Source organism: Gallus gallus, chromosome 17 (assembly GCF_016699485.2).
Source record: "Gallus gallus isolate bGalGal1 chromosome 17, bGalGal1.mat.broiler.GRCg7b, whole genome shotgun sequence".
NCBI classification, from domain to species: domain Eukaryota; kingdom Metazoa; phylum Chordata; class Aves; order Galliformes; family Phasianidae; genus Gallus; species Gallus gallus.
Window position 1 is genome coordinate 7,148,216 of NC_052548.1, and position 25,641 is coordinate 7,173,856.

At 46.3% G+C, this 25,641-nt stretch overlaps 1 protein-coding gene across 1 annotated transcript in view; it reads left to right on the forward strand.

Moving 5' to 3' along the window:
* The window catches only part of CFAP77 (cilia and flagella associated protein 77), a 52,548-nt gene that overhangs the window by 13,895 nt on the left and 13,012 nt on the right, over positions 1-25,641 (forward strand). The window contains exons 2-3 of the mRNA XM_415451.8: positions 17,177-17,276; positions 17,690-17,918. Of these exons, the coding sequence (XP_415451.2) occupies positions 17,177-17,276; positions 17,690-17,918 (329 nt within the window). The remainder of the gene's footprint in view (positions 1-17,176; positions 17,277-17,689; positions 17,919-25,641) is intronic.

Here is a 25,641-nt window from a genome sequence, read left to right on the forward strand (position 1 = left end):
TAATGTGCTTCACAAAGCAACACAAAATGGCACTCTGAGGTCAGGCTTTCCATATTCCTAGTTGTCCTGTCCAAGCAAGTCCCTTCTCCAAGCACAGTTTGGGGTCGGGTCTTCCAAACCCAATCTTGGAAAACACAGCCACAGTTCAGTGATACAGAGGAATTCATACAAGTTGGGGAAAAGACAGGTGAACATCACCCATCTACTACCTTAAACATTCATTATCCTGTAGCTTTCGGTCAGCACTGAGGGTCATCAATAGACGGCGAGTCACCAAGCTTCAGTTCTGCAAGTCTTTCATATTCCACCATTAGACAAGCAGCTGTTGATCAGAGAAAAGCATGCTGATTCTGACTTAGAAATACACAGTTGCTACAAGCATGCAAGAGTGTAGAAATAATAATAATCTGAGGTATAGATTGATGCATGTCCCAGCAGTCTGCAAAGATGAAAATCTTCAGTATCATAGCAAGTAGGTGGCCTCATTTCCTTCCTTTGTCAATCCCTTCTGTTCCCCCACTCTTTAGCAAGAGCACAAAGTCTTGGTGTCTCGCTGCGTGGCCTGGATGTTGTTTTCCTTATCAGAGAAGCAGGCTTTGCAGGGAAGATGAAATGATTGCTGACTCTTTTCTTCTCATTAAATTTGTTTATGTTGTGGACCACTGAGGTTTTGCTGGCTTTGTATCTCCTGTACTCTCGCTTTGAGGATCCCCAGCATTCATAAAAGTGAAACCAGCTGAACATCCACAGCTCTTACATTACTTTTCTAAGTCCAGCGTGAATTTTTATCACATATGCATCATTGTATTTTTCTAAAGACAGAACTGAAAAGCAAATTGGCTATGCAGCAAGATTACTGCTGGGTCTCTTCTTGAAGATGGCAGTTACCACTCCCAAATCCCTTCCGGGCCAGCAGCCTGCCTTCATCCAGAATCAGGGGTCTGGTACACCCTCGTGACTGTGGCCAAAAGCACCAAACACCTTTGTTAGAGCCTAACAACAATCTGTCCTGAAGAGAGCAGTGAGGAATAACCTCCCAGTACCATTATCATTTCTGCTAATCCACCCATGTAGCAAGGAAGAGGAACTTGCCATTAAGAACTGCTGGTCCAGCTAAATACCCCAATGGGAAATGAAGAGAAGGAAAATTAACACAAAAATTCCTATTGGCTTCTCTGAAACCCATTATCTGAAGCACGTGGAGAACTTTATAACTGCACCTTTGGTTCCCCCACTTTGCCCTTCTGGGATCGCAAAGCAGCGTCTCCCACCAAGCTTAAATACCCTCCAGCCTTGCAATTAATCATTACCGCAAGGATGCCTATATTCCAGTAATAGCCTTTTCAGACTTCTCAGTATAGTATCCACTTCCTCAAAGCAGCTGGATAAAAAGTACATTTAAATACATGTTGACTCAAGTATTATTTGGAATAGACCCAGGGCAGTTATTTCAGACTTACACGTTCAGGTATTCAGAGTTAACATATAGGATCTTCTGAAGGAGAGAAGATCGATACATTACAAATATTTAATTGACCACTTGATGTTATTCTAGTCCCTCTGTGTTGAATCCTGAATGGTGAAATTTAACACGATTCTTTTTTCCTTGAATTATCCTCCTGCTCTTGCATATATACAAGCTATGTGCTGCAATGCAAGACTCCTCCATTCGTCTTTGTAATTTATCTCATTTCCTTTGGAATGGTGTCCCTCAGTGGCTCAGAGAAAGTGGAGCGGTTGTTTTAATAGATTTGAGTTTTATCTGCCTCTCTATTTGCAGCAGGGCATAATAATAATAAATTATGATACTAATAAGTAGGTTGTGCAGAACGGACTACAGTGGTACCACTTCCCTCCCCCTCCAAAAAAGTAATTTATGGGTACATTCTTGTGACTTTAGGGGTGTAATAAATTATCAGGGTTCGTTTTTCCATCCAATTTGAGGCAGTGCAGCTGTGTTTTGCAAGCAATAAACTCTCTTGTTGTATTTCTTAGCTAAGCACTGAAAAACACAGCACGATTTTTTTTCCCTCCCTTCCCAATTATTGTTGCAACGCCTGGTAGCTTCTCTGCAGTTAAGGGTTTGCCAGTGCTTCTATTATAAACCTCAATTTTCAGGGGCCTATAACTTTGCTCTTTTAAATCAGAATGCTAAGACTCGGTGTACATCTCTGTCAATCTATACACTTTTTATTTGAGGAACAAAGGCAAATTTTTTAAGGAGTCCAGAACTCCCAAATTGGAGCTATGCACAGAAGTCAGAGACACACACGGATGTGAATGGCTGGTAATGCTTGGATACATCTTCAGCTCCTGAGAAGCCCATAAATGCTGCTTATTGTGGACACACCTTGGGGCAGTATTTAGTCCTTCATGAAGTTTTCTTTGGATGTAGCAGACAGGAAGGTCAGCCATCTGCAGCAGCTCCCTCCTGGAAGGTGGTGCTCTGCCATCACGTGCTGACCTGGAGGCTCCTGCTACAAATCCAGAAGGTGCAGAGGATACAGCTCCATGCCCCCTTCCCACACAGCAGCTCGCAGGCTTTGCGCCTTGCCAGCCCTACTGCCACAGGGTCTCTGAATTCAGGCAGGAATTAGCAGCCTCTGTGGAGCTGGTTCCCTTTCCCAGTCCCTATGCTGTCTCCGTTCAGCCTGACACGAGCAGGGGTCAAACAAGGAAGGAAAACATTCAAGAGGATGTAATAACAGCGCTAGAACCACACAGGCTCTCCACAGCAACCTTGGAGACCCCCAGTAGGGGGGTCTCTAATAAATAGGACATTCATTCCCCTCTACAAAATTTTACTGAACGGGAGAAAAAGAAAATCCAACTGATTTCCCAACAGGACTTGGTTGGGGTGCAGTTACGTCCTGTTTGCATTGCGTGGGCCCTGAATGCCTTCCAGCAGAAGCAAACCAAGAGCAGCACCGAAATCGCTCTGGGTTTCCTGGTGCTCTCAGGAGGGCATCACGCCAAGGACGAGAGCAGCTCAGCCCCTTTTTGCTATGCTGTTGGACAGCCCTACCGCGCCACCAGGCTAACGCTGCCGCTACCCAGCCTCCTCCATGATCAGCAATTACGCTGTGAAGTCAGCCCCTTACTATTATGTTAACATAGTTCAGTATATTAAATGTAAAACAAGTCATAATTTTTAAAGGTACCTCGGCTTACTGAGTTTAAATGAAGGCAGCAGTAGGACGATCACAGCCATATGCAAATCATCTGCATTTTAAAGCTAACAATAGATTTTGCTTTATTGTTTTGGCATTTAACGAGTGGGAAAATAATAAATTAAGCCACATGGGGAATCCCTGGTGCTTTTACAAACTGAAGCAGTGCCCATTTGGAGAGAGAACATTCCCCATTTTTCTCCCTAGCTGCATTTCTCTTAACCCACCACCTTATTAAAACTTATAGGGCAAAATTCTCCTCTCATATTCCTCCGGCAGCTCTTAGTCCACGCTCAGCTCTCCCTGCCTTCCTGGCTGTCTTTCATCCCACGATCTCTCTCTGCAGAAAGGGAACAGAAGAAGAGCAAAGAGTGGTGAGGCCGTAGGGAGGCAGAAGAAAGATGTTGTCATCGTTTCTGGATAGCTGTTAGAGCACGGACAGCTTTTTCTGCCTGTTGTAGCAGAGAATGCAGTCTGCAGCTACCAGTGCAAGGTGTACAGAAGAGACAGCTGCATTAGGCTGCGGTCAGCAGCACACAGGATCCATGCAGTGAAAATAACAGGGCTTCTGCATCTACCTCCTGCATCACCATGCCAGGCACCAGCCACAAGACCACCACCAAAAGGCAGGGAGTAAATGTCTCACAATGACCTCTGGTTCCAAGTGCTTTTGAGGAGGGTGTTAAAATTGCAACACACAGGTTATAAGCAAAGAGCAGTATCTCCTTTTTAACTCACTCATCTCTTAATGATCAGAGCCTACAGCCTCAAGTCAGGTTCAGCTGTGAGGATGTTGGTCATCTTGTGCTGATTTAATGGGCAGGTGTTGCTCCTGCCAGCAGCAGTGTGTCGCTCACCTATTGATAGCTTCTTTGCCTACCCTGCTCTGGCATGTGACTAAGTGCAGCATTTCCTCGTGCAGAGCAGTCACACCAGCACATTCAGTACGTGCTTGCTTCCTATGTCATCTGTGAGAAATATCAATTATAGATGTCTGTGAACATATCCCTGCACCTGCTTTTCCCCAGGAGCACTCCCTTACCAACTCCAAAGGATGCAACAGAAATCAGGAACCAAGGTAAAGCAGCCAGCCTCAGGTTAACATGGCACTGCAGCATTCACTGGCAACAGAAAATTGCCAGGGAGAGTGAAAGCTTAAGACAAAAAACATCAACTCTGAAGGAGAGAGAGAAAATACTTAGAATGGAAAACTGCAAACCTCGAACAAGTTTTGAACATACCTAGGGGTAATCCAGCAGCTTCCATCTCACGGCTCTGTAAAGTCTTTATAAAAGCCCTGCAGTCCCACCACACATCTGTTTTCCACCAAATCTGCTGTTTGTCCCATTCAATGCATTTCACCTACTGAACATAACATTTGCACTTACATACGTGCCGTGCACTGAGATTGTAGATTTAAGGCTTGTGCAGCACTCTGAATGTAGAAGTGCTGCCCAAATACTAAGGATTGTGGTTGTTTTCATAATAATTCCTCACCGTTGCCTATGTTTGAAGTCAGGGATGTCTGGTGGCTGAACCAGACAAGCAGAACACACACAAAAGCCCAATTAGCTTCCTATCTCCAAAGCTCTTACGAACTCTAATGCATTAATCATTGTAAAAGGAAGATGAGCATCGGTCTGTACTCCGGGCTCTATTCAGTCAGGAGATAAGTTGACTGAAGCTGAGAATTACACCAGAAATCTTATCTGTTTATCCCCACTGTGCAGCAGAGGAAACCAAAGCCAAGGCAGAGCACCTCGCTGTCCCTCTGTGACAGCCAGCTCAGGACAAGCACGTCCCAGGCCGAGGTTCAGCCAAGCGTCTGTTCCCCATGCAGTGCTTTCTGTTGACCTCATAGAAAATCCAGGGACTGCTCAAACCATGGAAAGTCTAAAAATAACGTGGGAACGTGCATGGAAGGACTGAACAGCAAAAGTGTTTAGTTCTGCAAGAGATGCACAAATATACAAATGCAAGCTAAGCTGGCTCTAGGAAGAGCTTTTCAGATTACTTGAATGGCTCTTAAAAACGGATTAAAATACAGATTCCCTCTATTATTTTTCAATAACACAAGTGCAGCACAGAACTACTCACTAGTGCCACAAACTAGTTTTTCATTTCTGTTTTTGTTTCATGCCTCAATATCTTCCAGCTGCTCATGTCTCCTTTTCCTTCTCCTCACTTTGATCTATTAGTTTTCCACAGAAATGGGGTTTATAAATCATTGTAATGCAGCCCTGGGAAAGACGGTGCTTAGTGCAGGGAGAAATACATTGCAGCTAACAGCCACGGCAGGGAGGAAAACTCTCACCTCGTAGTGGGGCTTTGGCGACAGGTTACTGATGGCGCTGGGTTATTTTATGTCTGCATTCATGCCATCAGGGGCAGGGCCGCGGGGACCGCCGCCTGCACCCCCCATGCAATATTTCAAGCTTCCTTCTGCAGGCACAAACAAACTGCTTGGGGGCTCGCAAGGGAAGAGGGGGAGGAAAAATTGCCAGAGGAAGAGGAGGGGAGGCAGGACAGGTGGGGATGGATCACTCAGTTCCCGCTTTTGCACCACTGCATCTTTTTAAAAAGAGGCATTTGTCTCTAAGGCAGGCTGAAAAGGTGGGGATTTTGTCCCAGTCTCATCTGTTGGTGGCAGCAGCAGGATCCAGCTCTCCTTTGAACATCTGTACCTTGCGCTCCCATCTTGCACTCAACTTTGTTGCCCATGCCCACTGCTGACCCCAGCATCACTGCGCGTTAGGGCAGCAGCGCCCATGGCACAACAGCATAACCAGCCTGGGGTAAAAGTCTGAGCATCCCCCAGGGAGGTTCCCTGGGCCCCCTCCCAGGATCAAGAGTTCATCCTAAATGCAGAAAGCCCAACATCAGCTGTGGCCAGGGAGACAAACCTCTGCCAAGAGAGGTTTTGGTACTTATCTCCTGCCCTGGGGTGTAGAATGGATTAGGGAACTCTATTGCCAGCCTTGTTTGATGAGGGAGGAAATCTTCATATACTCCTAAGAGCAGCGCAATCACACACAAGCTAGAAGCTCTTTTAAGCACTTGCTGTGTTTTTAGGATCAGCAGCTCCTAATAAGACCACCCCAGGCAGACACACCATCCTTTAGTTTTGAAAGCACACAAAAGAGACACCATGCTGGAATCTTACCTATATCTTTAACAAAGCATTACCCCCTCCTCACCCTCTTCCCCATAATTGCCTTATTATTGTCATTGGTGCCATTGTTCATTGGCTCGTCCATAGAGAGGCCCGAGGGAGCAGTTCTGCCTTAGCTAAACCAATATCTCCTGCAATAACCCCCTGCAGTTTCCCCTTTGCTATCCCATGTTGAATAAATCCTCCATCTCTGTTTGCTGAATGATCATAAAGATATGATTGAAGTTTCAGATTTATGGTTTCCTTCAGATCGAGGAGCAACTCCAATAATGCCAGAGCCTGTTTGCTGACTGCTTCTGACAGGATATATGTAAAGGGAGATTTGTAAGTGCAGAAACACAAATGCAAATACTAAGGCAGGGTATTTTCTACAAACAGAGCAGACGTGTGAGGTTGAATTCCCACCTGCTTCCAGAGCATCCTTTCACACAGCCCTCCCTGCGGCTCACAGCACCCAGCGAGGCAGGAGATGTGCACCGTGTTGTACTCTAACAGCAAATCTGTCTCAAGCAGCCACTCTAGGGACCCACAAGAACTGGTTGCCTAGTAAGGGAGGATACTAACTAAACATCTCACACAACTGTGCTGGAAACTACTCTTAAGCTGTAGCTGAACTGGGGAAGAGAGCGGTATATTAAGGCAGTCCTTGCTGTCAGCTTTCTAAATGCCTCAACTCTTTCCTAACTGCATTAACACAACCATCTGGGTGCCTGGGATGCTCCTGGGGGAGCACTGACAAACTCTTTCTCTCCTCTGGGAGAATGTTCCAACCATTCTGCAGATCCAGCAACCCAAAAAGCAGCCGAAGTGGCATTACACTTTCAGGAAGAGGCCATTTCCTATTGCAAAACAAAGTATTGCAACTCACCCCTTGAGGCAGCAGCATCGAAGAGCAAAACCAGGGACTCCAGTGGATGGCTGTGAGCCTCCAGGTGGGCATGGTTACTGCCTTCCCCTTCCTCCCAGGTGTTCTTATGTTATCCATCTCAGCAGCATTTCCTGAGCAATCCCCATCACACAGCTGTAACCCTGGCAATCACACATTATGGGGTCTCACTATTTGCATCCAGGTTAGGACTTGTCTTTCTGACTCAAACACTGAGCTTTGATGAAATCCAAGCTTGTGAGTTTGGCACCAAAACCTGCACAGAGCATCCCAAATACATTCTCTCCAGCCCTGTGGCCATCACACACTGGCTTTTCCCCCATTTGCAGCTGTTTATGTTCATTCTCATTTCAACACAAGCCTATAAAACTCTTACAGGGTGATGCAATCCTAAATTAAATGTGTTTTAGCATCCCGATATAACAAGGGAGTCTTTGCTCTTTTAAATTAACACGTGTAGCTGAGAAGGGGACCTCTCCTGGAAAATTTATTCCGCTTCATTTGGAGACAGAAAACCCCACCTTGTAGCACCTTCTGTGAGAGCAAAGATTATTTGGTGTTATAATGAGGAATTTGTAATAACGAGAGCATTGCGTGTTACACTGGCTATGAAGAGAACAACAGAAAAGAAGAGAGGACTTCTGTGAGCAGCAGTGTTGTGTGATGTATGGTAATATTTTTCCTCAGTGCATTACAAAAGAAAAAAGCAAGATAAAAATATCTTCCATTTTCTCCCTAATTTGTAGTTTTCTGGTGTTAGCAAGGCTTATAAGACACATGCTCCCAATTAGCTGCTCCTCTTAATTTAAATGCTTCATAAATTATCTCCTGCGCTTGTGGATTATCACTTCATAATGCGAGTTAGCATTTAAATAAATAGCTGCGATGTAGGAAATTAGAGAGGTTTACAGTCTGAGGCAGCAGCATAATGAAGGAAAATACCACAGCAGCTGAACAGGGGTTGGGAGAGATGTGATGAGACAGATTTTTTCCTTTACCTTTTAGCAACCCAATTTGGACTGCAGCCGGGAAAATATGGGTCAGAACTCCAGCCGAGCAGGATCTTTCTGCAATGGCTGAGTACGAAGGGAACACAGAATTCTCAAGCACATAAAACATCTGATTCATCAAATATGATGCAATTATGAAGTGGGGTTTTAGAGCCAACTCTTTCTTGCCTCACGAGAGCAGCCCCTTTGAAAGCAACTGGGCTGTTTGTGCGCATCACCCCAAGCTACATCCGACCCTTCTCATTCAGGGCTTTTGGAAATGGACAGGACTGAAGGGAACAGTAGCACAGAGCAGAACTGGGATTGTAGGTAGAAGATTTGGTGGAGAAAAAGGTGAGGGACTCAGATATAGGATTAAAGGGAATTTTGTAAAAATACAGGTATCAGAGATGGGCATTAATTTGTAAGCCAGATATCTTTTGCCATATTTCTGGTGCCATTAGCAACTAGCTCATAGGCAATGATAGCTCTTTAACCATCAGCAGCGAGTTCCCAGTGCTGCTTTCAGCCTACTTTCACAATTGTCATAAATGTAGAAAATTAGGAAGTCTTGAGATTTTTCCTGGCCTGACAACTCCTTGGGGGACTCGGGCTCTCACCAGCATTTGCTGGTCTTGCCTTTGGTGTCACTGTTGCTTTTTCTGCCACAAGAGAAAACTCAGGGCAGGATCCTACCTGCAGTCAATCACACTTGACTGCCATTAACTTCATTGGGAGCTGAAGACATTGAGGCACTCGTGGGCTCGGGCCACTTTGGTGTCCGTCTTGCAGAGAGCCCAAGGTTGAGCACTACAGCTCTCGGGGAAGTTCAGCTATTACAGCTCCCTGCTTGCTCACACAAGTCCCAGCGTGTCAAAATCATGGGTACTTTTTCAGAAACACATGAAAATCATAGAAGCCTTGACAGCCTTGACCAAAGTCCAGCCTTAGGCAGGAGTAAAGTTATTAGCTACCTTATTTCCCAGAGAAAGAGCCTGACACATTAGGATTTCACAGTAACTGGCTGTAAGTGTAATGGGCAGGGTGTGATTTTGCTCGCTAGGTTTTGCGGTTTAATTTCAGCATGTTGAATACATTTTGCTGTAGGACAGAGCAAATGACTTGGGCAGATTTCTGCAGTAGCACAAGCCCCTCTGTGCTTAATAGGAGTTCTGTCTAACTGACAGCACAATTTGGATCTTCATTGTATTTAATATACTTCAAGAGCGGGGGTCAAATTGTCTCATCATTTACATCCATACAACCCTGCTAATCCCAGGAGATCTGCAGAGCTGAAGCTCAGGACATGTAACTGACTCAATTTTCTCTGCTTAGAGCCTTTCAGCTAATTTTTCTAGCAATGCACTCTTGGTTACAGCTCCGGTTCTTCCCAAGTCAACAGGGCTGGATGTGAGCGCTTAGTATTTAGAAAGTGAGAAGGGGCTCATCCCACTCCAAAATCTGGAAGGCTACAGGAGCTCTTCCTCCCTAACACCTTCCAGGCAATAAAAGGAAAGCAATGTGGGCCAACGTGAGCTCATGCTCACAATAGCTCTGCAGCGTCCCTTTCCTTCGTGACATATTTGCATCTCTATTACCATCACTTGATCTTGAGCACCAACCAATGGATGGGCAAAAGCGCAACTGGTTTCCTCTGCACCTTGAGCCTCATCAGCCTCTATTTTGCTATGCTATGAGGACACCAACTCTTCAGTCCTCACTGCAAGGGCTCTTCAGCTCTAAGAAAAACCTATGAAATGCTTTGGGTGAGGGGGCAGGAGATACACTAGGAAGTAAGGGTCTCATCCCTGCAACGAGATGGTGCCTCTGTGTAACTGAATCACCTTTTCTCCTAAAAGGGCACTTTAAGGAATAAAACTGGAAGGTGCTGCATATATCTTTCCAACTGATCTACTAATCATATTTCTTCAAATTTTATATCCCTGACCCTTGTAAAGGGATTGCAAGGAAGGCGTTTTTTAAGCTGCATTTTAATAAGTCAATATGAAAGCTCAAAATTATTTAAAGCTTCTTAAATAGGATTATATTTGATTTCTTATGGGAATAGTGGGGGATAGTCTAGTAAAGACATTCTGTCCTGCTGAGGTTTCATTACATTAAAGAAACAGCATCTTTTTTTTTTTAAGCAGCAAAAACTTTTATCTATTCTCTAATGAGAATGGAGATTATTCTGTACGTGAAGTGACTAAAGGTGGAAAGTTCCTGCATCTGTGATCAGAGATTAGAGCCTCTCCTTGAGTGAAAGCGGAGAGATTCTTAAACCAAGAGCTTGCCCAAAGTTAACAACTTGTCTGCTAGTCTGAGATATTGAATGTCTTGTCCTGGGAGGAACCACAGCTGTACTGACTTCAGGCAAATTGTGCTGCGAGATGACAGGTAGCTCTGAGGGCAGCCAGCATCTCATTTGCAGTGAGGGATTGAATTTGGCCCTAAAATCAGATCTATGCCACCAAGAAACTATTTTGCTGTGTTGGGAATTTGGCCGTATTCGGTCTGCTCAAAAACACACAGAGCCACATTCTCATTTGCTTTCAACTCCTTAAATATCATTGTGAGTATATGGATGCCATGCTGGCAGCTTTTTGCCTAATATTTTCTATAGGGACCCAAAGAAATTTGGGAGGAGGAAATTAAAACTACCTGTATGGAGCTGAAGGAGCCACCAGCAAGTTACATGGTGTAAATAGCAGCTTCACTGAGTTGAGTTGTGCTGGACATAAACTCAAACAACATCTGGCCCTGAGAACATAAAGGGATTTTTCTTGGAGTAACAGATGGGGAGGCTTATAGAAAAGATATTACTTAGGATGAAGCACAGAGAAAAGGTCGTAACTGCTCTAAGGGAACTTTTTTTTTTTTCCCATTTAACATTCCATCCCATCTCTTTAACATTTATAGAATGTTCTCTCAGCCATAGCTAACCCAAATCCTACTCTCAGATAAACCTCAGTGCTCCCTCTGAAGCCAACGGGAGCTGAACAACAACATTCCCCAGCTGAATTTGGTATCAGAGTTCCCAGTGGGGCAGAACCTTCCCTGCCCCAAATGTCTCTGCCACTTCCCCCACATGTGCTCATTCCTCCCACTGGAGATGGGTGGTGGCTGTAGCCCTGGGGATGAGGTGCAGGTCAGACCTCCGGCTAGCAGCAGCCATGAGCTGCACCCCTCTTCATTTGTCCCATATAACATGTCCTTCCTGCCTACAAGCTTTGTTTTATGAATCGCATGCACTGCTTCGTTGTGGCTTGACACCCACTCCAGAAACACGGATGCTTCTTTGACCTTCAGTACTGGCATGAAACCTTACATAGACACAAATTTATCTTTAAGTCAGGAGTACATTTAACAGAGCGGGAGAAGATCATTTCCAATATTTGCATCTCAATTACAGTCAAACCCCTCTGTGGGTCTCAGCCTTTGGGCCATATCCGGGCTGCCAGCTCCCAGCATTGGGACTGTTGGCAGAAGCAGTGCAGTGGGGTGAGGTGGCAGTGATTTATCAGTGCCGGACTGATTCGTACTGACACAAAGACTCTGAGGAAGAGCTTAGGGTCCTGCAGGTGCCCCCTGAGTTATACAGGGCCTTGCAGCAAAAGCAGCAGATCTTAGATCTGGCTCCCCAGCAAAGAATGTTTTTGTCCAAAACCATTTGCAAACAGCTGAAAGATGCAGCCCTGTTGCAGAGAAATCAAGATTTAATATTTGCAGTGCCCTACAGTTAAAAAATCATCCTTCAAACAGCACGCTGCATTTTAACTCAATAAACAGCAACCAGTATCCAGAGCCAAGGAACGTGGGGGGACACGGGATTTTTCCAAGGGAAACCTGGAAGGTGAATGAGCCCAGGAAGACAAATGAAAGTCTTACGTACACAAATACTTTCATATCTGCCTGGCCCTTTAAAACCAAAACGATAGAGTTCATTTGCATTTAGATCTCTTTGGCTCCCTCTTTTCATCTAAAGACAAATCCTCACAAAGGCTGCTTAATTAGACCAAATTAGATTTCCACCTAGTGGCTTGTCATTCATTAGAAAACGCTGTTCTTTTTTTCTATTTTGGTAATTATAGGCTGGTCTCACAGTGTTCACTTCAGGCTCCAAGTATGACTTGCATTCATGATTTCGTGCAGATGAGAGGAAAATTATTCAGTCGCATCAAGTCTGCCCATTTTACAAGTTGGATAAAGATCATCATTGGAGTCTTTTATGTAATGGGGTATACTCTTTCTTAAGTTCTAAATGATTAATTGTAATAGCGTAAGTACAAAGTTTGCAAACAAAGCTACAGTACCAGATAGAGGTGTCTTTCTACAGACATAGGATTCTGTACTGGGGATCTTTGGTTATCAGTGATTCCACCCTGCTGTAGCAGGTCCTGCCCTTGAGTGTAGAGCAGAGGGGAAGGAGCAAGCTGAGCTTGTGTGGGGAGAGCCCCCAAGGTAGAAGTGCCCCATGCAGCCCATGGGTGCAGCTGTGTCTGACCCAGTGAGGGGACACCTGTGTCCCACCGTCCACACAACCTCCTGCAGCCAGCCTTGTGCAAAACATCACTTCCAGAGGGGAGCGGTGTTCCGAAATTCAGACCTGAGGTGGATCAGTCAGGATCATGTGTCAGCATAGGCTACATGTGCAGCTGGGTTAGCAGCATCCCTGCCCTGCCTGGAGGGTTTGTAGTGCCAGGAGTCCAGCTGCATGTCAGACCCCCAAGCATTGCATCCTGCTGGACTCCACGAGAGCTGCTTGCCCAGACATCTCCCTGTGCTCTGGAAGGCTCATACCCCACTGTGGAGGACAGCAGTGTTGTAGTCTCTCAGCCTGAACACAGCCACACTCCTCGTTTCCCCCATCCAACCCCCACTCCCTTTGCCCTTAGTCACAGACACATTCATTCCCTGCCTCAGTTTCCCCAGCTGTTACAGCAGGATTATCACTTGGTGGCACATTCCGAAGTTTAATAAATCAAGGCCGGATTTTGTGGTCCTTCATCAAGCAAAACTTCCTTTGTCTTTGACCTTTAATGTTTATGAGGAGCTTCAAAGATAAGTGCCAACTTATTATTAATAATCTTCCTGGGAGGGGAAGTTAGCAGCAGTTAGCGGCACGCAGCCCAACATACCAGCCCTGCTTGGACCTCTGCATCAACACATCCAGATTTTAACTTGCATTTTAATACTACTCTTGTTTTCCCAACCATTTTTGTGAGAGATGGAAAATAAGTTTTTCACCTTTAAAAAAAAAAAAGCTGATCAAATTTGCCTTTCTCAAAACACTGAACATTCCCTTTCTCATCTACCTAAACCTGATGTTGAGTTACTGTCCCCCAGAGGCTTTCAGTAGCTCAGTTCTGATGTATCCCTGCACTTTGTAGCTCACTGCCTTCTTAGAGTGTAATCAAACATCAAGCTAAGTAGCAAATAAATCTCCCGATCTCATAAGCTGCACAGCAAGATCATGTAAATGCAAATGAAGGGCTTGATTTCAAGCTGTCGCGGGGGGAAGGAGGGAAAAATGCTGGGCCTTGTCACTGCCATCACTTCACTCTGCAAGTGCAGTAAATCTGCAATAATAATAGTAATGGCAGCGTGACGGGAGGCTTTACTGTACAAGGGGGTGTAATGAAAAGTGGAACAGAAGGTAGGGAAGGAAGCAGGGCCTGCTGGGTTGGAAATGCAGCGGGTTTGCAGGCATCCATCGGCAGGATGGAGCTGATGGGAGGGGATGGGGCAGCCCTGCTGAGCGGGAGAAGAGGGGATCTGTGGATCTGCCCAGCATCCCCTCCCAAAGGGCTGCAGGAGATGCATGGATTAAAAACCCAGGCCTCCATCTCTCATTGTACCCTTCTGCACACAGGCACACCCCTCTCTATCCCAGCCATCTTTAGCAAATTAAGGCAATGTGTGTTGATGGATCATAAATGCCTGGGGATGGAACACAAATGAGGTTTACAGCAAAACCTGTAAGCCTGCAAGTTCCTTTACTTTGCTACTCTTTTGCAGCTCACCCACCTCTTACAACACAGACCTGCTTCCAAGCCCAGCTTTTCCTCTGCAGCAAACATTTTCCAACACCATCAGACACTCAAACCCAAATCCAGGGATGCATGAATGGGAACCTACCCAGGAAGGGCCAGGGAGCTCAGTACTCCCAGCACTGCACTGCAGCCAACTGGGGCATCTCACTGACTGCACAGCTCCAGCACTGCGCTGCTTGGAGCAGCATCCTCCGAGCACAGAACACACCCCTGGTTCAAAAACAAGAACCACCCTGTTCAGGGGGAAGGGATGCATTAGCTGAGTCCTTAAAGAGAGTTTTAGAAAGCAAAGCCTCAGCACATGTTTCTTGCAGCCCTGGGAAGAGGCGGTCTCTGCAGGATGCACTGGGAGTGCTTCAGGAAAAAGCCTGGAGTTGTGTTTCCGAATGGGCTAGATAAACAGTATTTAAGATGCCTGATTTTCCTCACTGAGGTCATAAAGGGAGAAAACTTGCAGAAGGTACCCAGAGAAAATTAGGACCGCCTGGGATGCAGAGAGAGACGGTTTTAATTAGAGCCAAGAGGTGGGAAATAAGGCAGAGAAATGACATCTTAATGAGGTTTAATGAAGTTGTCTGCTGATGGGCACAGCTGTCAGACAGATCTGTATTCCAGCCAAGCAGCTTTGTGACAGTCTAAACCCGAACACAGGAAGCAGTGCTGGGGCTGGGGAGGAGAAAAGGACCTTCTGCACCAACTTTGGCTCTCTCCCACCACAGCTCATGGCACAGCACACCTACATTGCCCGAGGACAAGCAAATGAAACCAGCCCATGAGGTCGCAACAGCGTTTTGCAAATTTATGAATGAGAAAGGCTAATCTTTGATTACACTCAGCAGGATTCATTCCTGCTACATCCTTCCCCTTCTTTGCTTTTGTGGGTAAAATCCTTGGCATGCAGCCAGAGTCCTCCGAGCCCATTGGTTTTCTTCAGAGCTGCAGATTCTCTCCATGTTCAACATATTGGACCAGATTTTTTTTTTTTTAATTAATTATCCAGCACCTTCGACTTTATTTATTCAGTGCAAAGCGACTGTAAAATGCCACCTGATCATAAAAAGCAACAGCACACACATTTTGAGGTAAAGGAAACACCCAACTGCGTTAACATCACGCGCTCTGCAAAAGGGAATTTCTACCATTCCACAGTTGTGCATTCTGATGTCTGGAAGCCACTTTGCCTCTCCTTCCCTGCAGCTTCTCAGCTATTTCCTCCCACCTGCCACACCTTCGCCCCAGCAGCGGATTCTTGGCCTCTCTTAGCTGACCCAGGATCAGAACATGAGCCCAGGGCAAAGCCTTTCCTCACGCATCTGAAGAACGCTTCTCAATTTCCCTGCTAGATCAGTGACAACTCGCCTAAAAATAGCCTCCGTACAAACGCCTGTAAATACTGGAGAAATAGATCAATGCTGAAAGCTCCTTTATCACTCCTGGCACCAGTTTATGCGTTTTGCGTGAGCTCCCTAACTCACACCCAGCGTGCACATATGGCTCAGCACCACCGTGCGATATTTCAATGGCAGCAGTGCTAAAAGCCCTCTTGCTGCCATCGCTGCACACATCTGCAAGGAATGGTCCCTTCCTCTGCCAGAGGGCTGCGGGAGGCAGCGGGGAGAAAGCAGCCATGTTACACACAGGTTTGAGCAGGTAGCTGCGTTGGTTGCTTTCGAGAAGCTTATTGCTCATGTCTGCTGGCACCAAAGGATCCATAGCCTTGCACAGGGCAAGGAGACTGATGGAGTTTACCAAAGGATCTTAGTAAGTCCAGAAAATCCATTTTCTGGTGAGCTTGTGCTGCTGGGAATCACATGGGTACCACATCAGTTTCCTAGTGCTGTGAGTGGGTGGATTTAATGGCCCCAAGTTGTAGGACTTCCCTCCCAGACCTGGGAAGCCAATGCCCTGCTGTACCTGAAGCCCTGGTATATGGCTCTGCAGGCACAGAGATCTCAGGCACAGAGCAGTATTTCAGCATTGCCATTTGCCCCAACACCTACAACCCCAGCTTCCTCAACAGGCTTCCCATGGAAAATAGCCCATCCCAAGGCAACCACCCCATGCCTCAGGGCTGCAGGGAGCTGAATGCCTTGCTCTACTCCCTCTCCCCAGCAGGAACACACACACCCCAGTTGCCAGTTCCCTTCCCTCCTCCATGGCCTCTCTTTCAAGCAGCAATAAGGTTTCAAGACACACACATCCTGCAGTGACTTCACCATGGAGATGGGAGGGTCGGGACAAAGGGGTGAAGGGAGGTCAGTTAATCCCCCAGACAACACCAGGCTGGGATACACATGGGCTGGGTAAGAGTTCATTTTGAAACTAAATAGAAATGAGATTACTGAGCTCAAGTTCTCTTCTTTTCTGTGCTATAAACCCCAGGCTCTGCTCCCCCTCCATCTCCCTTATCCCACCACAACATGCCTTGTGTCTTGATTATTCCCAGGCAGGAGGGGCAGTATGATTGCATTTGGGGGAGTTTATGGAGGGCAAACAACTTGGAAGTGAAATACTTTGAAGGAAATTTAAGGTCAGCTGCTGAAAATCTACCTGCAGACACCATGACTGGGCACCCCAGCCAAAGGAGAAATTAGTCAAACAATTAGATTAAAACCATATATGTTGTCAAGATCCCCATTTCCAGCATGGCTGGATCACCTTATAACTCAGTTGTGAACTTGTGCCAAATTCAGCATCCCACAGGCTCCAGCCCTGAGGAAGCCTCACAGCTATCTATGAGTTCTCCTTTGTGTTTGGATCCAGGCAGTGGGATCTATCCAGTGCCAAGAGCAGCCAGAGCCACTGCAGGCACTCATGGCCACATTCTATACATGATTTTATTTTCAGAGGGTGTAGCTCATCAAGCAAGGTCTTTATTCTTCTTCTTTAACCCCATTCTCCTGCAGGCAGAACTGGGAAAGCCTCTGAGAAACTGCTATACCCTGCCAGGCTTGGATTTTTCATACGGGCTGTACATCGAAAGGACAGATGGAGGAGTCCCTGAAGGTATGGCAATGCCACTGAAATATACCAGTCCTCGTGCTAACAGGGACTCTCCTTCCCAATGCTCCTCATTACTTCTCACAAAGCAGGGGCTGGAAAAACAACATTCACCCACTTCCATTAATATTACCCAAATTTCTTGGTGATTGGTAAATCTTCTCTATCATCTTGGAAATGTCTATAGGATCACACAGACCCCAAGCAGAGAAGGGTATGGCAACTGCAAGAGTGCTACATATATATGGCTGCTTTGTAACTCAAGAGGGATCCTACTCTGTGCTCTCAGGGATTACTCTATGAAATCAGACTTGCTGAAGCCCTCATGCACAGCACACAAACCTTGCACCATTCTGCCTCCCTAAATAAAAGTTACCCTCACCCTTTTCTCTTTGCCTCACATTTCCTTTCATTTCCAGCAATAGGCCACTGGAACACGATAAAGCCTAGGACAAATCCCACTCAGAATATGCCCCGAGACTTCATCACCATGAACCGTGGTGCTCTGAAGGCTGGGTATACCACAGCCCGGCAGTTTAACTTGTACTACAAGGCCAAGGACGTTCGGCGCAAAGACGACGAATACAGTCGCTTTAAGAGATCTCCTCCTCACGTATCTCCGGACAGGACCTATGGCATCCCAGCACGGTAAGGAGGAAGGCTCAGGGCCCTTCTCAGAATGATGTTATCCCTTCCTACCCTCACATTTGCAACACTCCCACACCTCAGCCAGCGTGGTCTCCAAGAGAGAAGTGACCCGAGATCAGACATGCTGCTATGGAGTCACAGCGTTACTCGCAGGCCTTGCTACCTGCTTCCATCCTTCACAATCACCTGCCTAAATCTGGTCTGCATGCCACAACACATCCCAGGTTCACCTCTGGTATTAAGAGCTTGGAACGCCTTAAACATATGTTCTATGCCAATTCTTTGACTTAAAAGAGCAGAGAGCTGTAAGCCAGAATAATGGCTTCCTTGGGCAGCAAGTGATGCTGAGGCAGAGCAGCAGCATTTCTACCTGCTCACACTGGTTGAAATACTCTCATGCAATTAAGAATGAGTTCAAATTCTTTATCCCACTCTCTCATACTTGCTAGATCATCACCCTGCATTTAAAGTGGAAAAAGCGACCCACTGGACAAGTCCCTCAGACTCTAGGTCCTGATTATCCATTGTGCTGATTTCTCATGAGCAGTTGTAAACAGGGGTTCTGTGGGGGAAAACAAGCACCCTGCTCAGCCTGACCCCAGGCACCTGTCCTCTACAGCAGCACAAAGGGACTGGAGGACACGGGGTGCTCTGGAAAAGCCAGTTCAATTCCAATGCAAACAAATGCTAAAGCCTCCAAAAAGGTCTCCAAAGCAGCCCCGATGCTACTGGAGCACAGACTTCTCTTGCTCTGTGCAGGTCTGGACTAGACATTAGGTTTCGTTTTAAGAGCTGGATAATAATCACTACCAGCAAAACAACAGCAACAAATTCTAGAGAAAAGACATGATGAACTGCACTGTGTATTTTACATGATTGTAAATGGGCTTTGCATATGCAAATTGAATGGATTTTAAAATGGTATTTAATGACAATTTTCGTAGCAGACATTAACATTAATTGCATCAAAATGAAAATGCAGCATTAGCTTGCTGTTAGCTGCAAATGCCCCAGCTATAAAGCTTTATCTTTATCAGTATCAGCCCTCACCAATGTGACAGGGCTGCTCTGCAAATTGCAGGCAAAAGGGCTTTTATGTTGCAAAAGTATCCCCCAATGTAGACCAAAATCAACATCAATTTTGCTTTATTTCTTCATAAACGGAGGTTAAATGGCTGCCTGTAAGAAGTCCAGGCACGTTCCAAAAGTTTTAAGGAAAATCTGCAGACCCCACAACCTCAGAATTGGTGAGAAAGGGCTTTTAATTTAAAGTTATTATTGTGCAACTTGTCTGCTCCTTAATAGCTACCTTTTATGCAGACTGATTGTATTTATCCCCTTACTTTAAAAGCACGTTATAGACAAAATCAAATTACCAGGCTCACCAAGGAGTTGTTACAGCCATTTGGGTAGAAGTGGGGAATTTAACTCCCTCTTCATGACCGACGAGTTAAAGACACCCATGTGGGTCAGCACCCCCAGCTGGGGCTGCCCCACTCACCACAGATCTGTTTCAGGAAGACCCTCCCTGCTAAAAATCAGCTGGCTGTCAGTGTTCTCCTGCTTTCGGACTCCAAGCTCTGTATAATTCTGTTTCTCATTGCTGCCAGTTGGGAATGTGCTTGCTGTTAAGGTACACGCTTGTCTAGGGGCAAAAAGGGAGACCTCAGCAGCACGCAGCCCCTTTCCATGTCACCAAGCACTTGCTTGCCTTTAATAACATCTACTCGGATAAAGATCTCTGAAGTTTTTCCATTGAGAACAGTGTGTGATGTCCCCCTGCCCAAGGCACAGCACAGATGGTGCAGCCGAGGCGCAAGCAATGCCGAAGGTACCCGAGTGTCCCAAAGACACCAAGGTCAGGAGCTGTCCCCAGGCTCACAAGTACAAGCCCTCCTGGATCATCCCAAATGGAAACAAGCAGAGATAAATGCTGGGGTTGCTATTAGCGCCTTATTAATCACACTCCGGCCCTGCTGCTCCCTCTAGCACAGATCACTTTCTGCTTTCCGTTCTGGTGGATGTGTGCTGCACGGAGCATCTCACCAGGCATCAGTGAGAGCTTTCTGAGGCTCTGGGGCCTGTTTCCTTTCGCAGGATATTTACCTTCAAAGGTCACCCGTGCCCCCTCTCCATTAATTCCCTGTGGGCACCTTCCAGGGGAGAGAAGCAGCTCTGTTTTTTTGCTGATTCCCCCCATTCTCTCCCTCCCTCTTCCCAGAGAAATGTTTGCTACGAATCATGTGGCAGCTTTGTTGTGAGAGTCATAAAAAGGACATTTTTCATCTCTCCTTTTTCCTGCTCTCGCTCCCTCTCTCTCTCGGTATCAGACAAAGATTTATTCCTTCCCTGATGCCTGTGGCATTCGGAGCTGGGAGGGGTCAGGGGAGGCACTGATGGGACGATAATAGATAATGCAGCGGTTCCCCGGGGGCTTGTCCAGCTCCATAGCTGATCCATCAGCAGGCAGCACTCGTGCCAAGGTCAGCAGTAACGAGGATGCAGTGGGGTCCCAGCCCGCCCCACGGGGCAACCTCCAGCCAGGCTCCTCTGATTCACACTCCAGCTTCTGATCTCTACAAGAGCTGCCTTGTGCGAGCCACGATTTGCAAGAGTGCGTGCCCACTGGGTGCAGGCATCAGAGTAACAGCCGTGCTGCAGTGCAAATGCATCCAGCTCCACCTGTCCCAGCCTGCATCCCAGCTGCAAGAACATCTACAGATTTTCTTTCAAGGAAAATGCCCATAGTGATAGCTGACCTCCAGGAGATGAGCCCATCCTATCAACGCAGGCTCTTTGTGCATGGCATGTTGCATAGCTATAAGATGTTTGCAGCATAGGATTGCTGTTCTGCACTCAAGTCCTCTGTCCATTCATTTAAAATAACCTCACACACTACGCTAACAGCAGCTGTGCTCAATCCCCAATCTCTTCACATAGTGTTCCACAAAGGGAGGATGAAAGGTGCTGTGTGGACTGAGCCCTGATGGTATTCATAGATCTAGAAGACACAGAGGGGCTGTGAAGACCTGCAGGATCTTCACTGGTGTCAATACAACACTTGGAAACCCCCAGTGTAAATATCCAGACAAATATTTAGCCTCCCAAACTTTTCTGATTGAAATTTATTGTGCATTGAAATTAGTGGGTATTAAAGTATCATTTTTGGAACCATAATCCAGCACAAAGATACAGACACTGTCTACAGCCCGATCTTAAATTATATTGATTTGCACATAAGGTCACACAAGGAGTTTAAAGGCAAAACATCCCACCACACAGTTGGTACCCCATGCACAAGTTTTATCCCCAGGAGCCAGGGACACATTCCAGCAGTGCAGAGTGCATCCTAAGCATGCACACAGTCCAGCATTTCCAGGGCTGCTTTTAGAGAAAAGCTTTTCTTCTCCTTTCCTAGTGCAAGTTTGCTAATTCTGCCTTCCACATCCCTGCGCACATTCCTGAGCACAAGGACCGTGCAGACATGCCATTCTCTGCCATCCTACACCTCCTTCAAACCCTGCATGGCCATAACCCTGCCTGAGCCGTGCTGCCATCCACTTGGCAGTTGGCCTGTAGGTTGGGCTGACCTTGGGTGTGCTGGCAGGATTTCCCTGGCACTCTGTCATCCCCACATCTCCTGCAGGGTCCCCCCTACTGCCCACCTTCACTTCAGCCATCCCTTTCCTGAATTTCACATCCCATTTTCCTCCTAACTTCATCTCCTCCTACCATTCCGCCTCCCATTCTCTACAACCAGTCTTTACTCTTCACCAGCTGCTTTCACTGTGTTTCTGCAGCAAACTCACCCCCCTAAAGCATTCCTTCTCTGCAATCTCTCCTCTACAAATTGACGTAACTAGCCAAAGGCATCAGTTACCCAGTACCTCCTCTTTCCTTTGTATCATTTGCAGTGGCCTGATGCTCTGCTGACAATTGTCTCAGTGGCCTTTAGCAGCTCAGCTGTTACACTGTGTTCTCCTGCAGCTTCCTGGCATACCTGGCTGCTCTGTCCTTATCTTTCACCTTCCCCAAGAAGAGAGGTTTCAGTGCTTATACCTGTGCTTTATAAGTGGCCTTTCCTCCCAGAGCGCCCATGCTGTTCGCACGCAGCCAGAACAAAGTTTAGAAGGCTCCCCCAAATGCTGCTTTAATATTCCCAGCATTGATTTGGCACACAAAATGCATTAGCAGATTTATTTTTTGAAACACTTAAAGAGCATTTCAGGTCATTAACACATGGCCCCGCAGGCAGAAAGAAGTCTAGCTATCCAGCTTTCTCCTGGAAAGAACCCACCAGGAAGAGCCGGGCAGGCAGGAAGATGAATATTACAGCAACCCTTGGCCTGCAGGCACTGGAAGCAGAACAAATAACGTGCAAAGCCACAGAGCCGCCCAAAATTGGGGCAAACCAAAGTTTTATAGAGAAAAACATGTCTGAGCACCGACAAAGAAAAGCTACAAAAATATTGCATAGAGACTGGAAGCACTGTCAGGCTGGAGAGACCAAAAAAATGCAACCAAGTTAAAAAAAATAAAATAAAATAGGCCTCCCATCAGTTCAGATAATTGCATATCCTACCCAGCTCCACTGCAAAAGACACTTTGTGCATCTGCCACCATTCTTACGTTGCTAAGATAAGAATTTCTATTTCAAGAGTCATTTTCTTGTGTTGGACACCTTCCAGGCTGGGATGTGCTCTCATTGCCATGCATGCTTTCGCTGCTGCCTGGATTGCTCTGCTGTGTGCCCATTGCTTTGCTGCACACAGGCCTGCAGTGACCCTGAATGCACCACACAGATGTTGGTCATCCTGCAGCTGCAGTGAATAACTTCTTAACTACTTCAGGCCTTTGGGTGAAGAGTGAAACAGGCAGGTCAGGGTTGGGCATAGGGGAGCTGGGAAAAAAGATCTGAAGAACAAAGATTTCAATCCCTTATTACCAAGTGCATTATGCTGAGTAGGAAAGTAATTCACACTCCTATACAGGTCCATCAGTTTCTCCCTATCAATAGAGCTGCCTTTTACAGAAAAGCTTTTATGAACTAAAACCACTCACTGCCCCTGTGGACTTCTTACCCCTGCAAAGGCAGCGGCCTTCCCACCTCACCAAAGAGATTTGAGTGTAAACAGGTCAAGGGGAAGACCTGGTGCTTCGATTTGTTCCACACAGTGTTATGGAATTTAGGAGATTTTCAGGGGGAATCATTTCCTTCCAAACGGAAGGCCCATCGGGATGGCCTGCGTTGGCTGGAACAGCTCTGCCCCATAGCCAGGATCCCCCCGGGTTTCTTGGAGAACAACACAGAACATCAAGTCAGGAGAGAGAAATTTACTGCAGACGGATCTAAATAACCTTCAACTAAATCAGCCACAGGGCATCTCCAACCCCCAAAATCAATGCTAGTGCACAAATTGCAGCTTGTGAAGCTGGTTATTTAATAGGTCAGAGCCGGGCTGGTATCTTTGCTTCAAGACACACATTTCCTTGCACGCATTCAGGACTGTTACAAGTATACATCTCACTCTTGGCCTGAGAGGGAATAGTAAAGCAAATTGGTGTTCTTGTAACCATGTGTGCTCTTAAGTACAGCTATGAGTATCTGATAAATCTTTTAAAGTGCATGTTTACAATGGATTTTATTCTTTTTACTGTTCTGTACATACGAGCCCTCTGAGCAAAATAACAGATCCTCTGACACTTGGAAGAAGCCACTGCCTTATTGGCTGCCCACAGTGAAATAATTTATATTGGTGTTCGTCCAAATTACAAGGATTATAAAGAAGGTTCTGAAATTCAGAGTAATCAGTGCCTCAGTGCATGGATCCCGCTGCTGCCACGCGGGTGAGACCCACTATTTCAACGTGAGTTTTACCAGTGCAAAGACTGCAAAAAAAAATTGGTCCCCAAGTGTGTTCTACCAATTTTTCTCTTGTTATTTTCTTCAGTGGTTAATGGAAAGCGAGGACAAGCGGAGATCATTTAAAAATGATCTTTTGGGCCTCTCCATGGGTTTATTGCCAGGACCTATTTAGAAGAGCATAAAGCTGTAAGGGGCCTATAACTTCGCTGTATAGTCCACAGGCTTCCTAGGAAAATGAAGAGCCATTGCATTCGTGCTCTGCTTGTTTCTCCATCCCTCCCTCTTCTTGCAAACACGCATGCACGTGTGTGCAGGGACTTCTGGAGCTGCTAATTGAATTCACTTTTGTGAAAGCATTAACAAATTGTAAGTGACCTTTTATACAAATTTCAAAGTCAAGAATTCACCCCTAACTGCACACCCCTCTTCTGCCATTCACTGTTATGCAAAACCCACGAACAATTAAAAGAAATAACAAAGAGCCCAGCGGCCCTGTTTCCTAATTAGCTGCAGGAGGCAATGCTGGGGAGTGTGGCTAAGTGCTTCAATTACCTCGGCCCTCCTCGTTGCCCTTGTTAGAGCAGACAGGTCCACTGGCCAAAGGGGAACAATTAAGGCGAGGCAGAGCCAGGCAGTTTGCAAGGGGATGCGGGGCCGTGCCGGCGCTCGCAGAAGGGCCAGAGCTGTAATCATGCCCCAGATTCCTGCTGGGCTACACAGAGACAAATTAATGGTAGATAGATTGCTAGCTCCAGCCCATCAGTAACAAGGGAGGAAGGGAGACAATATAGCAGTACAAGGGAACTGTAATCAGAGTTTTCCTGTACTGTAAATCCCTTTCAGGGCAGAGGGAGCTGAGCACTCACGTCTCAGAGCTGCATGCACTGGCGGAACCCCAAGGCCTGGAGCTGAATCACAGATTCCAGCCTGTGCTTTATTTGCTGAAGATAATCTGTGCTGGACATGCTGAAGAGCTCCACAGAGACACTGGGACCAAACTGGTTCCCAGCGAGGGACTGATCTGAGCTGCTGGGAGACAGATTGGCTATCTGAGCCCCAGCCACAGAGAAGGGAGAGGAACACCAAAGACAGAACCACCTCAGGACAAAACCTTCCACCATGAGATCCACAGGGAACAGATACAAAAGCGGTGCCCCCTATACTGTCTCCTCCATGCACCAAAGACCCCTAAAGAGAAATCCTTCCCATGCAAACCCCACCAACCTTTCAAGAAACAGTTAAAACTTCAGGATGGTTTGGTGGTCACACAACATGACTTTGATTAAAAAAAAACATCAATGGCACAATTTCTCTGCTGCAGAAACACCCGCACTGCATTGTTACAGCCCTACAGCCCACTGCTGTTGAGCTGCCATTGAGTTTGGGGCACACACTCCCACCACACCTTGACCATCAGCAAGATGAACACTGCCGCACGGGCTGGAGCCTACCAGGAAACCCAAGGGCTGAAGTCTGTTCTAATATATTTACAAGCCCTTTTGTTATTGAGTAATGCAAGAACAAAGCAATTGCAAGTCAAGTTTTTACCCTTTTACAACTCCACAATCCAACTGATGGCATCCTTTAAGCCAGTGTGAAAACCCTCCCAGAGCAAAGCCCTTTGTACCCACTTTTGCCAGGTACCTTTTTTTTCCCCTGCTGATGTACAAACCTTTGAAAATAAGTTTGAGGGGAGACTGACAACCTTGAAACCACAAGAGCAGCATGGCATTGACGGGTGCTGCTCTCAGAGCCGAGTATTATAGATAGATTTTAATTTCATTTTAACAAAATAGCTGTCTCCAGTGGAAGCAGCATCAAGAGCTAAATGAGGACCCATCTTGAGCTGAATCACGT